This window comes from Abramis brama (genome assembly GCF_963993115.1).
Source record: "Abramis brama genome assembly, chromosome: 7".
NCBI classification, from domain to species: Eukaryota; Metazoa; Chordata; class Actinopteri; order Cypriniformes; family Leuciscidae; genus Abramis; species Abramis brama.
In genome coordinates, this window is record NC_139969.1 from 41268407 (window position 1) to 41290952 (window position 22546).

Consider the following 22546-nt stretch of genomic DNA (forward strand, 5'->3'; position numbering starts at 1 on the left):
GAATGGGCACATTTTGGGGTCTCCCTTCCTGACAGGAATGCTCAGATCAGGAGATTTTATGATAGGAGACTGTGGCATCTTTGATTGTAAAACACCAGGTGTCCGGCCTATCTTTTAATTGCTTGATGTTTTCTGAAACAAACTGCATATGCTAATATAGCAACTACGCAGAGAAGAAGGGGAGGGCCTGTGCCCCTGCCATGATGGAAACAATCCTCATTTACAATTTAGCAAACGGAGAGCAAACATCTCTTCTGCTTAAGGATTCTAAATTTAAGCATCTATGATTTTATCCAGAGACAATAAGACCTCCTAATTTCACCGATGGTAAGTTCACTTCAACACATGTTTAAAACTACCTTTAAAATACTTTAATAATTTAACATCTTATTTCAAACAAAACAAACTATTATACACTATTTTATGTTTTATCTATGTAAGGTAGTGTTTCGCTGTGTATTAGATTAAAATATTTATACTTGATAATATTACATTTAAAATAATATGAACTTTATTCACTATTTATGTTTTATCTATGTAAGGCAGTCTTTCGCTGTGTATTAGATTAAAATATTTATACTTGATAATTTAACATTTCAAATAATATGATATAATATTCACTAAAGTGCTTATACTTGATAATTTAACATTTCAAATAATATGATCTATTATTCACTATTTATGTTTTATCTATGTAAGGCAGTCTTTCGCTGTATATTAGATTCAAATATTTATATTTGATCATTTAAAATATAAAATAATATGTACTAATATTCACTATTTTATGTTTTATCTATGTAAGTCAGTGTTTTGTGTATTAGATTAAAATACTTATACTTGATAATTTAACATTTAAAATAATATGAAATATTATTCACTATTTTATGTTTTATTATGTAAGTCAGTGTTTTGTTGTGTATTAGATTAAAATATTTATACTTGATAATATAACATTTAAAATAATATGAACTTTATTCACTATTTATGTTTTGTAAGGCTGTCTTTCGCTGTGTATTAGCTTAAAATATTTATACTTAATAATTTAAAATGTAAAATAACATGAACTAATATTCACTATTTTATGTTTTATCTAAGTCAGTGTTTTGTTGTGTATTAGATTCAAATACTTATACTTGATAATTTAACATTTAAAATAATATGAAATATTATTCCCTATTTTATGTTTTATATATGTAAGGTCAGTGTTTTGTTGTGTATTAGATTCAAATACTTATACTTTAAAATTTTACATTTAAAATAATATGCAATATTGTTCACTATTTTTGTTTTATCTATGCAAGTCAGTGTTTTGTTGTGTATTAGATTAAAATACTTACACTTTATAATTTAACATTTCAAATAATATGAACTAATATTCACTATTAAAATACTTATACTTGATAATTTAACATTTCAAATATATTATTCACTATTTTATGTTTTATCTATGTAAGGCAGTCTTTCGCTGTATATTAGATTAAAATATTTATACTTGATTATTTAAAATTTAAAATAATATGAACTATTATTCACTATTTTATGTTTTATCTATTTAAGTCAGTGTTTTGTTGTGTATTAGATTAAAATATTTATACTTGATCATTTAACATCTTGTTTCATATAATCAACATGGTTTTGCTTATGGATGTGACTGTGTAATCTGAAAACAATTCACTCTGACATATTTTCTTCTGCTCCTTAAATTCCACGATCGGCTATTTATACACTCCTGAGAGACTATCAGACAGACATTTGCATTCTTAACTCATATAATGTGGTGTTTAAAAGGTTAAAACTTAAATGCATATACTTAAATAAATGTCATCTTATTTTATTTTATGTGTTTGTCAATGCTATTTCTTAAACCCGTTTTCATTCTCGCCCCACAGACATTATGGACGCGGCCATGAAATCTGAAAAACAAATCCATGACAGATTTCGTCATGTTCATAATTTCGTCATTCTGTGGACATTATCCCCCAATAAGAAAAAAACATCCCTGCAAAAAAACATTCACTTCCATTTCACCAATCTGTGGACTTAATTATTAATTCCACCAATAATAAAAAAAAACATCCCCTGAAAAAACATTCACTGTCACACCAAGCATTACTGCAGTCATAAAACACACAGTCATAAACCCCTCCCCACCGGATCCACACATGGGTCAAATTTCACATACCACCTGTTGGTCATAAAACCCCCATATAAGGACTTCCTGTCATAAACAATGTCATGAAGGGTCATAAATCAAGGGTCATAAATCATTTTTGACACATAGTCCCCCATATAGACTACTATTGTCTATTTAACTCATTACCTTCTATAGTGTCTATTTAACTCATTACTCTCTATAGTGTCTATTTAACTCATTACTCTATATTGTCTATTTAACTCATTACCTTCTATAGTGTCTATTTAACTCATTACTCTCTATAGTGTCTATTTAACTCATTACTCTATATTGTCTATTTAACTCATTACTCTCTATAGTGTCTATTTAACTCATTACCTTCTATAGTGTCTATTTAACTCATTACTCTATATTGTATATTTAACTCATTACTCTATAGTGTCTATTTAACTCATTACCTTCTATAGTGTCTATTTAACTCATTACTCTATATTGTCTATTTAACTCATTACTCTATAGTGTCTACTTAACTCATTACCTTCTACAGTGTCTATTTAACTCATTACTCTCTATATAGTGTCTATTTAACTCATTACTCTCTATAGTGTCTATTTAACTCATTACTCTATAGTGTCTATTTAACTCATTACTCTCTATAGTGTCTATTTAACTCATTACTCTCTATAGTGTCTATTTAACTCATTACTCTATAGTGTCTATTTAACTCATTACTCTCTATAGTGTCTATTTAACTCATTACTCTCTATATAGTGTCTATTTAACTCATTACTCTCTATAGTGTCTATTTAACTCATTACTCTCTATATAGTGTCTATTTAACTCATTACTCTATATTGTCTATTTAACTCATTACTCTATAGTGTCTATTTAACTCATTACTCTCTATAGTGTCTATTTAACTCATTACTCTATAGGGTCTATTTAACTCATTACTCTCTATAGTGTCTATTTAACTCATTACTCTCTATAGTGTCTATTTAACTCATTACTCTATAGTGTCTATTTAACTCATTACTCTATAGTGTCTATTTAACTCATTACTCTATATAGTGTCTATTTAACTCATTACTCTATATTGTCTATTTAACTCATTACTCTATAGTGTATATTTAACTCATTACTCTCTATAGTGTCTATTTAACTCATTACTCTATAGGGTCTATTTAACTCATTACTCTCTATAGTGTCTATTTAACTCATTACTCTCTATAGTGTCTATTTAACTCATTACTCTATAGTGTCTATTTAACTCATTACTCTATAGTGTGTATTTGACTCATTACTCTATAGTGTCTATTTAACTCATTACTCTATAGTGTGTATTTGACTCATTACTCTCTATAGTGTCAAATGCACATTCTCGCTCTTTATGTGTTTCCTACATAAAACTGATTCCTGAAAAAAACAAAGCAAAGCATTCATTATCTGAGATTTATTATCTGAGATTACAATTGAGACACTTCATACCCCGCCCACACTCGGTTCAACTCCACCCCGTTCGGCCATTTTTGTAGTTTGATAGCAGAGATACGATTATCTAGCGGCACAGAAACTTTTTATTCACACGTTATTAACAAAATGTCAACAACGGAAGACTTGTCCAGCCAGCCTTACATGTTCGAGCCAGAGTCGGAGCGAGATGAAAATGAAGACGACGAACCTGTAGAACAACGTCTTCATATGGATGTATCGCAATGGTGTGTTACTGTATTTACACATGAAACTTTGGTCTTCCAACCTTTTACCACCGTGTCGATTTATTTTGATTAATATGTGCGAGGGAGAGAGAGCAAGACAGCGTCTAGTTTGGAGACGGTGAAGTCTTGTTTACACTTTCGCCTGGCTCCGAAGAGAGAGAGTGCGCGCGCGACCGGGTCTCTCTCTCTGCTCGTTCTTTCAGTTAAACATGCGGCCTGTCACAAGCGCAGCAGTTCATCTACATTAGACGGTGTAATGAAGCGTGTGGGTTACTACATCCAACAACCGAACATTTTAACTTACCCTCTCGTAACTTCTGCATCCTTTAGCTTGGACTACAAAATTGCAGCGAGAAATAAAAATGGCGGATTGCTCGAAGTGGTGGGCCGGAAGTCAATGTCCTTATTTGGCAGTTCCGCTGCAAATACTGTGACGTAATAGTTCAAAAACTATTAGCATGATATGTCCCCTTTAAGTAAAAGTTAATTTAGATGAGTTAATTTTTTCAGTACTATTTAAATTAAACGCAAACCATATATTCCTGCTATGCTTAATTATTTAATTATTAATTATTTCACTCGATGCACAGCTTGTTAAATATCAAACGTGATTCATGCTTCATCTAGGAAGTGATAAATGCAGACCGCGCAACGTTTCGTGATTAGGAATAATGATGTTAAACTTCAGAGGAAGACTTGTCAACAGCCAACACCGAACCAAATTATTTAAAGCTGCTCATTGGCTGCAGATGCAACAGAGACCAATCAGCTTGTGCCGTCTCGTAAATGATGTCACAGCTAGCAGATTGCATTAAGGGCCGATTAGCCTGCGCCATCTAGAGTTTGGTAACAGAACTAGATATTTCTTCTAAATAAAGCTTCAGTTCAGAAGAATCTCACTCTCCTCGCAGAAATGACAGAAATGCCCTTTTGGTTTTTTCCCCCCACATTTTCTTGGCAACGCTAGTATTTCTGGCTTTGCCTTCAGTCGCTGTTATTGAAACCAGCTGCCCCCAACTTGCCACAAATAACTAGTTGAGGATAAATCTCGGCGTATGGCTTTACTGCAGATCCATTATTTTCCTATGCCTGTAATTAAAGATTTTCAGAGGGAAAATCAAAGCGTATGATGGAGCACATTTTATATGCCTGGAGAGCAGCTTGTCAATTTTTGCAAATGTAATTAAAGGCGAGTTTCAGACAACAGGCCTGTTTTGCAGGACGCTCGTCCTGGAGGGAGTGTGCCATGTGTGTTTCACATTTCCACAATAACAATAGCCAAATGTGGAGGTTTTCATCTTACATATAGAGCATTAGGCCGCAGACGACCTCCAATAGCCTTCTGGTTTCAGATGCAGCTCCACACACAGAAACACCACATATATAATTTCCCAAAATCCAAGGTTATGAGGAAGCTATAACCGTATCTGATGAGGCTGTGGCTATTGATGATGTCATTTGGGGTTTCTGAATAATATTTATCTTCTTGCCCCCTTCTCACATGAGATTCGGGAACGGCTGGCCTGAATTGTGCCGGGGTTTTGATATATGAAAGCTTTTATAGCAATCTGGTGGTGTTATTTTACAGCCGACCGCAAAGTTTGAGCGTCAGGCTATTTTCACACACAGGCCAGAGAGTCTCAAGCCACATCCCGGCACTGTGCGACCCGGGCTGAAACCTCAGTGTCTCTCTCAATGGGAACCTTGTTCATGCCCCGCCATGGAGACTTGGTCTTAACCGAAGCACAAACGTGCAATAATAACAAATAAGAGCTTCGCAGCTCAGCCTAGCCTTGAGCTGAGGTCGGGCTCCGCCACCTTCAGCCCGGACTAGAATAGATAAACCGACTCAGCTAACTATTTGCTGAGCAAACACCCCGATGCAATGCTCTAATAATAGTTGGCTCGACGGTTAGCGGAGAGCGCCACGTGAACGGCAGTATAGAAACGTCAAGGGTGGTCTCACAAAGACACGGTCAGCGGCGAAGCAGAAGACATTGCTGAATCAATCGCCGTGTCTTTCCTCACTCAGCAAGACCGAGGGACGTAGCGGCCAGCCGTTTCCTTTGGATGATGAATACTTGAAAATAGACTTGTTTTTACTGTGGGAAATCTCCTTAATGTGCTTTGACACGCATTTATTGTGCTAGGGCCAGAACTGTCTTTGGCAATACCTCACGAAAGCAACAGAACAGCGAGAATTGCTTTGACGGCGACCGAGAGAAAGACAGTTGGTGTAAAATTCCAGTTAGAGACAAAAGGGAAAGGAAATTTGCAAACTGCTTGTGTTATGTGGGGTCACAGTGATGCTGGAGTGCACACACACACACACACACACACACACACACACACACACACACACACACACACACACACACACACACACACACACACACACACACACACGTCCAGTGAGTGGCACAAAGAGCATGTTCGGTTTAACTCAGAACACATGAATGTGAATCTGACAATGTTTTATTACGCTGGTTGTTGTATTGCTGCAGTTTGGAAATGAAATGTCACCGTTGAAAATAATGTAATACCACCTACACTAAACCAGTGACAGTGCTAACAAAAGCAAATGTGACATAAAACACATTTGCTGAAGCAACCGTGACATTTCAGCTTGATTCTGCTTTGACCTCTTGCTGGAGAGCTTCACATCACGAGTGCACTGCCTACACCTTGAATATATGTGAATGCACAAATCTTAATAACTCTTTTCAAATTAGCTTTCAAATATAATTTCCAAGGTAAAAACATTTAGATATTTTTTTTTATTTTTTTATTTTTTTTTACAGACACGCACCTGAACTAACCTTGCCTTGTCATGCAAAGGTCAAATTTCAAAGTTGATGTTTTTCATGCACGTAAATTGTTTTATATACTGCAGTGTTCGTAATTGTAATTTTTACTCAAATTGTATTTTTAATATTTGAGATAAAAAGAATTTGTTTGCAAACTAATCCTAGTGTCGCACAATTTCTCTGGACTCCCTAGTTCAATATTTATCAAAACATATACACTGTGTGGTATGTGGACTGCTATAACAGGGTCATTTGAAAAGATTACCCAGAAGCCTATAATTCCTCAACAAAACCTCAAGGATGTCAATGAACATCATGAAAGAAGCATGCAAACCTTTAGGAGGACTGGGCCATAGGTGACAATACAGCAGTTACAAATGATAAAAACACTATATTTCTAAGGTAAGATACCTGAAATTGCTGAAAATGGTCTTTTTCATCTCTGCTTACAGACTTGCTACATAATATATTTTTACGAGTGTAGTTAAAAGCCCTAAAGCGCGTGAACCCTGACAATTGCTTTTTAAAACAAATTTTAAACAAATGAATAGATCCAAACTTTGAGAAAAAATCATTGTCCCATCATTGACCCAAATTAAAAATGCATTGCAACCATCACCGGTGACTCCTGGTCTCAGCACTTCAAAAACAGCAGAAAGCCAGCATGAACAGTGTTAGTGAGCGAGCACATGTCATGAGCCTGCTTTCTCCTGCTGGTCTGTGATCAGAGAGACGTGTGCACCCTTCCAAAAGGGGTCAGAAAACAGCCACCAGAAAGAGCGCAGAGTCATCAGGTAAACAGGTCAGATCTGACTCAACACAGGCCGAGAGCAGAGACCCGACTGCAGGAATCTCTCCGCCAGAGACATCGCTTCACGTCACTGCGGGACATGTTACAAGAGATCTGCTGAAACTGGTTCTTTTTTCCACCGTTGAACATTGCAGTTGACCTATGCTATTCATTGACTGCATGAAACTTACAGCCAGTGGATCTGATCAGATTTATTATCTGGATGCAGGAGCAATCATCCTGAATAAGCAGAGACTCTATAGTGATAGATGGTATTTATATACACTACCAGTCAGGGCTGGACTGGGACAAAAAATCGGCCCGGGCATTTTGGCCCAGACCGGCCCACTATGATCATAAACACCACCCATCTTTGCACGCCCTTAATTATATGCATACCAACTCCTATTCATTAAAACCACTAATGCCATGTAATGAGTGAGTATAGGAACAAGTGAGAGTTAACAGATGAAATAAGTAAAAATGTGACATTTATTAATACAGTTGAACTATACTACACAGTGGTGAATCCAAAAACAAGCTATAAGCGGCTCTGGCATAACAATACAAGTGTTTCTTACAGGATTTTTGTTAAAACTGTGGTGTGTGGACCTCGGCCCTTCTAGGGGGGTTAGGGGCATGCCCCCCCGTGAGAACATTTTGTGCATTTTAATGTTAAATTCATCAATCTGGTGCACTTTGAGAGTTCAAAATTAAAAGCTCCAACCCATATTCAGTGTGCAAATTAAACAAAGAAAAATTGAAACCTCTTTTAGTTACAGTGTCTATTTACATTACACATACTACATAATAATAGTTATAATATTAATCCAATGACCGTAATAGCCATATTTTGTAAAACAAATGCACTAAAAAATAAAGGAAACTTTCATAATTAGTGTTGTACCAATTTCTATACTTGAAAGAGATAATCACATGATCTTTTATTTTGACGCAAACTGCATCAAGCTTTTATTTTGGCGGAAAACATGGTTTACAAACGCCTCTCATTAAATTTCTAGTGAATTGCAGTAATCGTCAACTATGCAGATGTGGAAATAATCTGTAACTGGGTTATGGGTTCCTACACTCATGACATAGCCTAAGTGTTTTGAAAGTAGTTCTGCTTACCGCAGGCTCTACACTCTCTCATCTCTCTCCTGATCATCACTATCATCATCATCACAGGAGCTGATGAAGGGCAGAAAACATATATTTTGACACATAAAGCGTCTGCTTTAAGGGCCTGGTTCTATTGTTTCACGCTATTTCTCTGCACATTCCTTGCGTTTCTTCTCCATCTCGCTGACTATTTTGACAGATACACACTGACACTGCTGCACGCTCGCTCACTCGTTTAAAGTTGTGATTGGCCCAGCCCAGTGTCAATCAAGAAAAGAACCAATGGGCCGCTGATCTGCGTGTTTCATGGGCTGGTCTGTCAGAAAAAAAAAACTAACACTGACTTTTTTGGACCAATGCATTACACCGGCACAAACCCAGCGCCGCCAATTAAGCAAAACAAAACCAAACGAATGGGCCGCCGATGTACAAGTTTTATGGGCCGTTAAAAAACAAAAAAACAAAAAATTTATGTATATGAGTATGAGATGTATCGGCCCGAAAAGCACGTCGGCCCACCGGGAAAATGCCCGGTATGCCCAATGGCCAGTCCAGCCATGCTACCAGTCAAAAGTTTGGGATCGGTAAGATTTTGAATGTTTTTAAAATAAGTCTCTTCTGCTCACCAAGGCTGCATTTATTTGATTAGAAAAAAAGAAAAGAAAAGAAACTGTGATATTGTGAAATATTATTCCAGTGTAAATCAGCTGTTTTGTATGTGAATATAATGTAAAGTGTAATTTATTCCTGTGATCAAAGCTGTATTTTCAGCATCATTTCTCCAGTCTTCAGTGTCACATGATCCTTCAGAAATCACTCTAATATGATGATTTGATGATCAAGAAACATTTATGATTATTATCAATGTGGAAAACAGTTATTTACATTTTTATTTCAGGATTCTTTGATGAATAGAAAGTTCAAAAGAACAGCATTTATCTGAAACACAAGCTTTTGTAACATTAAATACTACCGTTCAAAAGTTTGGGGTCAGTAAGAATTTTTTAAATAAATTGATTAAATTGATCAAAATGTCTTTACTGTCACTTCTGATCAATTTAATTCATCTTTGATGAATAATACTATTGATTTATTTTATTTCTTTCCCCCAAGAAATTAAATAAAAATTCTTATACATTTAATGTTACAAAAGCTTCTATTGATTTTCATTTGTAATAAACACCTTTCAGAGCTGATATGCGATGAAACCTGAAAAGAATGGGATCGGAAAAGGGCGGATTTGAACTGGTCAAAAGGTGACATCACTGTCATTAGTTGCCATCCTGCTGTTTGTCAGGCTCAACCAGTCAGTAGTTAGTGTAAATAGCCTGTGTCAACAAGATGGGGGACTGTTTGCACTCATTTGAATTGAGCTTAATCGGATCGACTGAGGTGTTTACATGAAGGCTGAACCATAGATCCAATTACTGTTTTGTTTGGTTGCATGTAAATGTAGATATGGTTAAAGAAAAAACTGTTTTACTCTAAGATGCTCAATTACTTCAGTCGTTAAATCTGTATTACATAATGTCCAATGAGTCTAAGACCATGTTGGAAAAAATTAAGCCTAGACATTGAAAAATGTACAACAAAGAATAGTTATGATATGAACCAGGCCCTATATACGATTTAAAGTCCCCCTGTGGTGTAAATCCAGCTTTTAATGTTTATTAGTTTATGTGTCTATGTGGTGTTTTTAATATGCTTTAAGACAAACCATGTGTAAATTCATAAGTCGACAGCATTGCTGAGTGTTTTCTCCTTAAAACTGCAGTGAACCAAAGACAGTCTCAAAAACACGCTTTGAAATCGCTGGTGTTTCTGACGTCACAAACTACCTTGTAACCAATCAGATCAACGTGTGATCGTCAACCAGTGGATCTCTGAGCTGAGTGAGTGAGTGGAGGCGGGGCTCATTTGCATATTTATTGAACCGCGCATACTAAATGAGGCAAGGGTGTCGAGTTACATTCAAGATATTTTAAGGCATGAAGATTTTTGTTTTTCTAGGAAAAAACTTTGAATATGTCATTTTGGTGCTCAAAGATGAGTTTTAAGGGATACAATTATTGACTACAGGGGGACTTTAAGACATTATTTGTAGATCAACAATCAGACAAGCAAAGATTGGCTCACTGAACCTTCTCAAATCATCCTGGTAGCTTGTGGCGTTTCTGCCAGATTATTGAAGCAAAAGGTGTCAATACTTCCAAAGGTTTATGCATCATCGTTCTAAGAAATTCAAGGTAATTGTTTTAGTACTGGTACAAAACTGGAAACAGTATCAAATTGTGAAAATCATTTTAAAAACCCCTCAGATTTCAGGTGTGTGTTTCCCGTAACTCGCTGCTCAACCTCCACAGTGTGACGCTTCACTGGAGAAATGACCTGCTAATCATGGCCGTTTCACAAAACTGCAGCTAGTTAGAAATCGGGATCACTCTGCCAAGCCTTGAAAAACACTAAATAGCCTCAGACTTTTGGACCCCACTGTATATTATAATTATTCCTGTCTGTTATTCATCACTTCATATTTTGAAAGTAATCTGCAAACCAAAGTAGACTGAAACACTGAAAATGGTTTTGAAAGAGTGAAAAGAGCACAGTTGTCCATCTTGGCAGTGACACGAAAGAGATGTCGGGAGGCATTACGTGTGACAGAGCTCAGACAAGCTAGCATCGACTGCATCTGAATGAGAAGCCATTTGAGTGCCAGATCTCTGCTTAGCATCAGCGTTGAGCTCAGTGGCCTCTAATAGGAGATATTGGACCATCCACTGCCTCCTGAAGCCCTCCTGACAAGCCTCTGCTGCTGGACTAACTCAAGACTCAACAGGACTCGACTGCCATTGAACACAGTCATAGCTGCCGGATAATCCTCACTTCTGTTTCTTTAGCTACTAATTGTCATGGCTAGCATGTAACTTTTCCAAAAGTGAGATGAGTGACAGAATGATCGAATAGCCAAGAAGCTTTAATAAAAACAAAGGGCGATACACCACTACAACATACCATTAACTTCAGCACAGAACAAAGAGCTGAAGAAAGAGGCAGGCGATCAATGAAACGGGGAACAGGTGAGAACTAATTAGAAACCATGGTAACAAACGAGCACTCAGGCCAAGACCGTGGCTGAATGCGAAATCACCCCCTATACCCTCAAACAGGGCGTTATTTGAGGAGACAGCCATTAGTGGTGTCCGAAACCATAGTGGACATTATTGAGTGCACTCATTCAATCCCACAATGCACCGCAATAACGAGTGTACAGCCGATGTAATTCGCTCACTCGTTTTCATTCATTTCTTCAAGTGAACTGTATTAGTGGACTAACATAGGGAAGAGTGATTGAGGGTTTAGGAGGTTCAGCCAGTGACAAAGAAAAGCATGACCTAGAAACTAAACGGGAACATGACAGTGAAACTATAAAACTAAACATGACATGACGGTGACACTAATATACGGTGTCATTTAAACTCGGACTCTCACATTTTTGACAAATTAATTTCAATGACTTTTCCAGTCAACTGTGAATACTGGATAACAAGGAGTTCAAAATCATTTGGGAAAGATTGCACACAAAAAGAGCAATTTAGCTGCATTTTCCATATTTTACACATAAAAATGTTCTATAGAAATTACAGTCACACTTTATATTAGACATCTTTAAAGTCAGCATAAAATTGAAAGTTGCACGAGCCTTTTCTCCCCTATTGTGCCGTATATCAGAGTGAAACGCTTCTGGAGCAAGAACAAATGTGGGCGGGGCTTGATTTTGTCTGTGAGGAATTGATTGGATGGTTGTGGTTTGCTATTGGTGGATCTCATGTGAGTGACAGGTTATAGCCCCGCCCTCGTCATCAGAGAAGAGAAGAGATGCTGCTGTTATTCTGATTCAAGATTACCAGGAACATGAATTTAAAACACAGATAAATCATTTATGATAATCACTGCAATATTCCATACAAAAAAACAAGAATTGTCCATTTTGATTTTACAGTGACTTTAACTGTTATGTACCAAGGGCATTCCCTGTAAGCAGGAGAGGCAGTGCCTCCTAAACCACAGCACAAATGTAAAACAACACAGACATTATGAATAACACAACACCTGTGTGAAGCAGCTTTCCTCCGCTGAGCTCACTGAGTCTGAACAGACCCGAGGGTTTGGGGGGGGGGGGGGGGGGGGGGTGTAATTAACAGTGTAATTAATGTTAATGTAACATTAATTACACTGTTCATGTAATTAATCACACTTTGCGTTTATGTGTATGTTCCGCATTTGCAAATCAGTCTAATAAATAATGGTGTTAATGTGAAGACTAATTAAAAAGTGAGTAACCAACTTGATGTCACATTCAAACCTGAAATGACCTTTGATCTTTGAGCGGTTGTCGTTCAGGTGACATTAAAGGTTCATCTCTGTGTCTGTGGCCATCACGCTCTGGTGGCCGATGATCCCCAGATAAGCCGACTACTTAAAAGACCAGCTGGACATTAGCCATCAAATCAAATATATTTGTAATTGTTTTGATTGTTGTTGTTGTTTTCTTGATAGTGTAAGTAATGCTTTTTTTGTGTCAGCATAAAGTTCTCATTTATGAACACCACTGCACAACACTGCTATGTGATTATGTAAAATAAAATAAAATAAAATATAAAACAAAACAAAAAACAAAATAAATAATAACAAGCCATAATTACATACAGGTATTTTTTTTAAATAAATACAATGTAAAAACATGCATGTACACAGTAAGTGCATTGTATCAAATTATTAAATTAAATATTAGTACATAGTAGTTAAAGACACCTAATATAAAGTGGGACTGAAATTACTTTTCCATACATTTTTTCAAATTAATTTGATTAATTTGTATTTTAGGTAGGTCTGGAAATCACAATTTTAAAATAGGCAGTGGCTATCTGCAAAAACCTTTAGATCATATTTACACTGAGTGTTATAAAATAGTAAATAGTAATTAAAAGCTATTGGCACCAACTGTAAATAATCTTATGCTCTTTATTCAGGTTTTTGTTCTGATCTCATGGACTGATTTCATGAGCTGCATGCGGTGCGGTCCGTGTGCCAGCCCGTCAGAAATCAATGTAAGTCTAGATCATTAAATACCTGTTTATTACTCTACACTTTATTTCCACTTATTTAAATATATTTTAAATGTAAATAAAACGCCTCTTCAAGCTGATATGCGACGAGAACAGTAAAATAACCTGCTGCATGTCCTGATAACATCTGCACACAATCATTTCATCTGTCTAGCAATGAGTGTTTGGCAAAATACATTACTTATAAGCATATTTTAAACCATCATAAATAAATATGAAACATGTGTAATCCAACAGAGAAAGGTGATACTCTAATTTGAATATAAAATCATGTATAACCATGTATAGTTATTTTAAGCACAGGATGTCTTGGGAATGTCCTCTTTCTCTGTGACTAACATACTGCAGCTCGTGTCATGTTTCATTCAAGTTTGCATCTAAAACTGAAAAGTCAAGCACATTTGCCCATTGTGTAAGAGATTCCATAACATTTTACTCCAGTTTGGACAAAAACGTCCCTAACTGCTTCATGCTGCGAGACAAAAGTGACTTAACACAAGTAAAATAAGCCTGTGATGAGAAGAAAATAATACAGCAGTCTGGCTATGACAATAGGCCACCAGAAAAGGTTATTTAAAAGCGTTTGAGACAGTGCTCCAGGGACTGAAGTGACCACAGTGAAAGGAAACTGAGGTTGCCATAAAAATATAACCCTTTCACACACTCTTCTATTCCCAGATCTCTATTTAACGTGGCAAATCACCCAAAAGGGATTACACAGAACTGTGCTATGCTGTTTTCCATTTAGCAGCTGCTGTTTTTTCTTTTCTGATGTTGCAATGCCAATGTATCGTTTAGACATCACAACATAAGTCACTAAGAAAAGATAAGACACAGAAAAAATGTATTCAACTATGTCATCACTTAAAGGGCACTTATTATGCCCCTTTTCACAAGATGTAAAATAAGTCTATGATGTCCCCAGAGTGTGTTTGTGAAGTTTTAGCTCAAAATACCGAACAGATCATTTTTTATTTTTCGTTTTAGTGTGTATCCCTTTAAATGCAAATGAGCTGTTGCTGCCAGCACAGAGGGCGGAGCCTCACAAGCTCGCGCTCAGAGTCAGAACGATCAGGACAAAAACAGAAACTCTCAGTAGCGGTGTTCATTTCGCCTCGGGAGTCGGACAATAATGCCCACAGAGCCAGAGAATATATGCTGTATGGAGATGGAACAGGTATAGTTTAGTTTAATTACGATTATAACTTATTTGTCATCTACTTTTCTCCACTATTAATACAAGCCTGCTGTAGCAGACCCCGTCCGAATGATGGCCAAAAATATACTGACGAGTTCAGTGAAGTTTATTGTCCATCACACAAAAGATGAGCGTTAGTTTTACTCCAGAGAATCACTGTAAGAGCTGAGTAAACACAGTATAAGAATTGCGCATTAATGTCTTATCCATAAACACTCTCTTTCAATATCATCAACATACACAGCGAAGTACACAAAACACTCGTTACAACTAACAGTAAACAAATATATACACACCTTTTCAGTGGGGCCTTAATAAACTGGTAAACTTTATATCCGTAAAACGACTCGATGAGCTGTCATAACTCACTTTCATTTCTGCCGTGATCAGTAACGTTAGGCCTATCTCCGGAGACTGTAAGCTGGGTCACGAACTGTTGGAAATGATCCATCCTCGAGTAACAACGAGAAAAAACATGAAAGTGAGTGGTACTTGCACCCACTCGAGCGATTTGTTTGCTAAACTAAAGAAGCCATTCAGCATCGTCGAAAGGTTAAAAGGAATTGGATTGACAGTCGTGTGAGAGCCAATCGTGTTAAACCCGCCAATAGCGCACCAGGTGGATAAGCCAGTTTGTGATTGGTCGCCGCAGGATAGAAGAATGTACAGGTTTCCAGCCTGAGCTAAATCAAATCGCCGGCAGATCTGGCTGGGTTTACCCAGTCTAGTCTACAGCTGTGTTTAGCTCACTCAGGGCGGGTCTACGCTAAAGCTGCAGTGTCAATCAACAGTTGTGGGAGGGGCTTGTGCAAAAGTACGTCACATTGCCCCGAATCTGAGAACGGCTTGTTCTGAGACAGTGCAACAGCCCATAATAGTTTAACAGCCCTTACTTCACTGTACCCAAGAAAAAGCGGTAGGTTACGGCCGATTTTTCATGTTTCAATTCTCCTTGTTAGCTTTGGTATGCTAACGCTAGTTGGATTTGTTCTGGCCAGATGAAATTCAAATGAAGTCCAGGCGAAGTAGAGATGAACTTCAGATGAAGTCTAAGCATTGAAGCATATACACAACTAAGATTATTCAATAAACCCGCAGTGAGGCAGAGCAGCTGTTGCAATTCTCACATACAATGCAGTGCAATTCCCGTTTGAATACATTTTTCAAGAGCAAGTGCAGAGTAGAATCAAGAGTTTTAAAGTTTGGACCTTCATGAATTTTGGACATGGCTACTTTTCTCTCTGTGTAAAAGGTTTTCTGTTCTAATGATGATTGATATAAGGAAAAACCTGGCTTTCTGATATCCAAAAATATTACATAAATCATTCAGAGCCTGATGAAATAAGAACCTGTTGAGAGCAGGAAATTAGCAATTTCAGATGTTAGGTGAAGTCTGACTTCCCATGGTGCTCTGAAGTAAAAAATCCTGTCCAGTTGAAAAGGTTTCAGATGCTGAAATCATATAAAACACTTCATATCTGTGTATCCTATCCAAACAATGACTTATCATTACTTTTAGTAATCAGATTTGCGTGTAGGTTTTAAGTATGATACCGCACACACAAAATACATTTTTACCAAAAAATACAAAAATTATATTTCATTTCACAAGGGAGACTGACCCAGGACGCCGCTAAACTGCTGCACACTTCAACCCCCGCCGTGTTCAAACCAAATCTACACCCTGGAGTCTAAGACTAAAACATGTGCTTTTTTAAAACAGGGAGCTGAAAGACAGCTGCTTATTTGTTTTAAATATTTTAAATAACAAAGTGTCAGGCCAGTGTAATAGAAACTAATGGATTCTGTTGGCTTTGGCACTGACTGATGGAGTGTTGCTGAGAGATCCAGCTTAATCAATGCCAGTTCGTTTTAGCATCAGCCTGATTGGATGTGGCGTAGCGCAGAGTCACATTCAAGCACCTGAGACCTCCAAGCGGAGACACATGTGTCCACAACTCCTACGTCCATCAAAGGTGTCATTTCAGCCATGCCCAGCTGGCCTGAGCGTGAAGAGAACTGCACTCAGGTAGTGCTCGGAGACAGTGGATGTCTATGCAGTGACGCCCAGATTTCAGTTTCTTCCTCTGCGTGTTCTCAGTCTTTTTTTAAAGAATACAACATTTATAACTTACCAGTTTTCTGTTTGGACTTGATCGCCAGCTCGCATATCCGCCTTGCGTTGAACAGAACATAGAGTTGTTCCTCTTTCGTGAGGACATCATCAGCATCAACCTGTACAGACACACAAAATATATAACAAAGATTAATATAGAGTTGATTACCATGGGTATTATTGATCTTTATTAGGGCATATTGTTTTTTAACCATAAAACAGCCTCTATATATGTCATTCTTTTATGTCAAGCTCTTCAGTGTAATTAATTCACTCAGATAAATGCTCAGAATATTTACCATTACTAATTATTGTATAAGAGATTATATATAACTAATTTCATGTAGTATGTAGTATCACTTATTAAATAAAAATGCATTGCATAAAAACAATGCCACCCCAACATCACACTACATTCACAAACATTTGATTTGATATTAAAAGCACTATCAAAGCTTTTTTCATTCCTTAAAATATATCATTATAGATTCATGCATACAAAAAGATAATAACAGACGGACAGATAGACAGACAGACAGACAGATAGATAGATAGATAGATAGATAGATGATAGATAGATAGATAGATAGATAGATAGATAGATAGATAGATAGATAGATAGATAGATAGATAGATAGATAGATAGATAGATAGATAGATACACAGATACACAGATAGATAGATAGATAGATAGATAGATGGATAGATACACAGATACACAGATAGATAGATAGATAGATAGATAGATACACAGATACACAGATAGATAGATAGATAGATAGATAGATAGACAGACAGACAGACAGACAGACAGACAGACAGACAGATAGATAGATAGATAGATAGATAGATAGATAGATAGATAGATAGATAGATAGATAGATAGATAGATAGATAGACAGATAGATACACAGATAGATAGATAGATAGATAGATAGACAGACAGACAGACAGACAGACAGACAGACAGACAGATAGACAGATAGATAGATAGATAGATAGATAGATAGATAGATAGATAGATAGATAGATAGATAGATAGATAGATAGATAGATAGATAGATAGATAGATAGAAAGCTCTAGCATCATTGTCTTGCAGATTCCACTTGGTTTGATATATTATCGTCTAACTAATGGTCATACACAAGACTAGCAGTTTGAAAAAGGGAACAACGGGTGGAATATTAAGTCTGGCTTTAATGCCCATATAGTTTTTGAGGTCACTATATGTACATTTTCTGAGCGATGCACACATTTTGTATCTCTAGTGATAAACAGACAGTCTAATATATCAGGGAGACAAACACAGAACCAACTCTAAGATATCCAGCTATTTTATCACTTTAATATCACTGCATATTCCACGCTCACAAAAGCTTTTGCCAAGTAAACAAAAAAACCAATGCACAATATCTTGAAGGATCTAAGGATTCTCAATAGCATCATATGTGTGTGTGTGTGTGTGTGTGTGGCTTATCCTTTTAATTCATTTATAATAATTTAATCATAATAGTTTATAATTGAATAATTTATTATCCAATTTAATCATCTAATTGTTCATCTTTATTCTTTTATTTTCCTTGCAATGCTTGCTATTGTTGTTTAATCTTATGCCAGTGTGGTTCGAAGGGATGTTTGTCTTCATAAGAGATAAGAGAGAAGTCTCTTTCAAGGTTTTAAGGACAATGTTGAGAAGCAGTAACTTTCCATTGCTTTCGCTTTGGTATGATAACACTTGTTGGATTTGTTCTGGCCAGACAAAGTTCAAAACGAAGTCCAGACGAAGTAGAGATGAAGTTCAGATGAAGTCTAAGCATTGAAGCATATACACAACTAAGGTTATTCAATAAACCCTGTTTATTGCTCTTCCTCTCAGGCTGAAAATATACCTTTAGTTAATACAGTTTTGTTCACTGATTTTGTGAATCAGATAAAAATCTCTAATACAAAAAAAAAAAAAAAAAGATTTCTGACAGGATCATGTAAAGAGACGGGATCCAATATTCCGGCTGTGGAGATTCAATCTAACAATCTCTACAGGTTCTTCATTTTCTATCTCAGTTGGGCTTTTGGTTTATGAAAGTGCTGTATGTAATATTCTTATGTGATATTCTTATATCCAATTATCCACCTTATTCCTACACCCCATGATGCTTTGTGCGAAATATGGGTGTAACTTCCGTTAAGCTGTAAACAATCAGAGAAATGCTCGCTCTGTGACCCAATAATATATATACATTTTTAAAACTGGGTACAAAGAGATGACATTATTCTACTCACCGTTCAACCATTGGACATTAAAAGGACATTTAAAGCGTAAAAGCATCAACAAGAATAACCCCAAAAGCACGACGGGTTGAATATCACTGTAGTAATATATATCTGTATTATGTAACATATGTTACCTTAATCAAAAATGTTCATTTACTTCAGCAATGCATGACACTATTTCAAAGTGATTTCCGTCATTTTGACTGATAATGAATTGTATTTACCTGTGAAAACAAACAAGATTTGAGGAGAATAACGAGAGATTCTTCGTGCATTCCAGTGAATTATTAATGGGAATGTATCATAAATTAAATCGGGAGAACAGACCACAAATGTGCAGTACATGTCCTTTTTCATACTATTACAGAGGAATGCAAAGGGGAAAAAGAAAATAATCACGAGGAAAAGAAAGCAGTGACTGAAAGGAGATCTTGCCGTAGATATTCTTGTCACGTTAAAAGAAGTGTTATGTTATTCTCATGATGTCTGAAATTAATAAAACATGAAGGAAAACTGACGGATCAGCTTTATTTTTAGGGCAACCTTGTGATTTGAAATGATTAGTTTCAGTCTTTTTGAATGGAAGTTCCCCAAACCGGCAGTGCCACCCATCATTCAACACGCAGTGAGCTCGTCAGGAATAAGCTGGATACGTTTATGTAAAATCTCAGGCATGCTTTGTCCACGTTGAGCAGTGAAGCCAGTGCAGGTGTGACTCTGAATTTGGCTTACATTATTTGCCCTTTATCTCTTTAATTTCCTTTCCTCTCTACTGTTACAGCATGCCGGAAATGCCACCATTTCCAGTTATGCGCACATTTATCCATTGGGAAACCTGGAATTTTTGGGCTCTACTAGAACAGTTTTTCAGGCTTTCATGCATATTTGACATTGTTGCATCCCAGTCTGTCAGTGTGTTTCCCGAAAGCATCGTTAGCCAACTGTGGTCGCAAGTTCAGTCGTTATCAGCAGTTCAACGAGTCAGCGTTTCTCTGCTCTGATTGGTCGGCTGGAGCAGTGTGTTGTGATTGGTCGAGCGCTTCGAGTGTGTTTGGGAAATGTCCCGCCCCTTACCATAACCGCCAGTTTAACACACTACTAACTAACTCAACCAGGCCCCGCCCCTTTATTCTGCGCATTAATTATTATAATGAGGAATATTGTGGCGTGTTCATTCCCGGAAGAAACTCAAGACTACAATGGAGGCGTTCCAGGGAGTCTTTAAGCTAATGGTCTTGAAGCAGTTTTCCTTATGTTAAATCCCATTTTCGGGTATAGTGTATTAAGTTATTCACTGGAAACAAGAGTTCATTGTTTATTTATTTATTTTTTCAACCTCTATATTTTATTTCCTTCTTTAATGCTAACTAATAACTGCCAACTCTTGTTACATAGAAATGCTTTCCCATTAACAGCACTCGGATTTAGCTTGCCTTACAATGTCCAGAAATCCATATCTTAAAGAATAAAACGCATCCAAGCTGGAAGAGTTGCTCACAGCCATAATTAGACGTTCTGTTCCTGAACAAGCTACGGTTATATGAGAACCACCGATTTACTATCATCATCCTCATTTACCCAAAGCATGCGTGCTATTTATAGATGAAAAACAGCCACATCAGGCCTTTAGAGATTATAGTGCGTCGCTTGTCGGTTTCAGTGCTTATAAGATGGAATTAATTTTTCTTGCATTGACACAGAGAAAATGAACCTTGCGTTTGCTAAGAGCTTGTCAACACTGATTGATCTCAGTCTCAGGGAAGGTGTTTGATAGACCTGACTGCAGTTTCTTCACTGGTTGTTTAACACTAGCACAGCACGTGCTCAGCACACACTTCACATTCATATCAATGGCACTGGCTTGGCTGACTTACTTTTTTTTACAACAAAAATGAACATCACTGAACTTACTTAAGCTGGACTATGACACTATTTTCTTCTAGAAACAAACTTTGTTCCATTATTTTCCTGTTATTACTGTAAAACTGCTTTTATATGTGCTCAGCATACAGTTCTCAATGGCACTTGCTTTACTGGCTTACTATTTCCAATTGAGATACTGAAGTGTGTATCTGATCAACTTTCCTATCCCATAAGGCCACGGGAGACGAGTTGTGAACGGCAGTGAAGTGACACAAGTGATTCTGGTAGGTCATGTGACAGTGAAAACATACGTCCAAATTTCATTCATCCTACCCATATTCATACTATAGAGTAGTACAACACACTTGACGGCCTCAAAGTAAAGGTCCTTGCACACCGAGTCCGAAATTTTCATATGCGTTGTTTCGTGTTCGTATTTATTTTTTAACGTGCAAATATTTCGGACGAGAATTTCGGACTCGGTGTGCAAGGACCTCGAGTATCAGTTTCGGATGCAGCGAGTATTTTTCCTACAGTGGCATTTTAAAATCCTACAGTTAAGAATCAAGGCACGACTGAAAAGCAGCATGTTTCATTTTCACGGAAACGGCAACTTCTCCGATTGGAGGATCCCATTTCAGTGTGATCGGCAGTAAAGCCTTGTGGCATCTATCTACAGGAACATACACCTCACTTAAACTTTTAGCCTTTTATGTTCAAACCGGATTCAGACAAAGATGGAGAGACTCAAGAAGAAGTGACAACATGTAGACAACATTTCTGATTGGTTAGTTGGTAAATTTATGAAGCTTATGTGTAGTTATCTTCTAGTCATTGATTAGCATATTCTGTCTTGATAATCTATAAATCGTGTTCAGGGGGCGGGGTTTATGTAAATTCTAGGCTTGGTGATGTCACTAACCCGGGAGAAATGTCGTGTAGTCTCTATCAGCCGTTTGTTGTAGTCCTTAAAAAGCGATTTCTTTAAAATCAAATATCTCCCTTTGCTTTGAACTTTGAGCGTTGTAACTTTGCAGATGTTGTTTATGCTCAAACAGCAACATTACACACTAACTAAAGTTAGACAAGTGAAATCATAATCAACCATACCTTTAAATAGAAAAGTGTTGAAGGTCGCAACAGGATTCAAGAGTGAATATTTCATTATAAGGCAGGCTTGTTTTCATTCTTCACAGGTATGGTATGTCATTTTTTGGATGTTACAGTGCCTTCTTTTATCTAAGCATAAAACGCAGAGACGGGAAGCAAGTCGTTCATCGGCTGATTTCTCCTGAACGGTCTAAACACTGTGGCTTTGTGGAGTGATGGACCCCACACCGCAAAACTGGCTCGACCAATGGGGTTTCTTCAGTCAACAAATGCACTTGAAACTGCTATTT

At 36.9% G+C, this 22546-nt stretch overlaps 1 protein-coding gene across 1 annotated transcript in view; it reads right to left on the reverse strand.

The window, feature by feature from the left end:
* pth1r (parathyroid hormone 1 receptor) overlaps positions 1–22546 on the reverse strand; it is a 102276-nt gene that overhangs the window by 40621 nt on the left and 39109 nt on the right. Inside the window, exon 2 of the mRNA XM_084120607.1 lies at positions 17031–17130. Coding sequence (XP_083976733.1) covers positions 17031–17130 — 100 coding nt within the window. The remainder of the gene's footprint in view (positions 1–17030; positions 17131–22546) is intronic.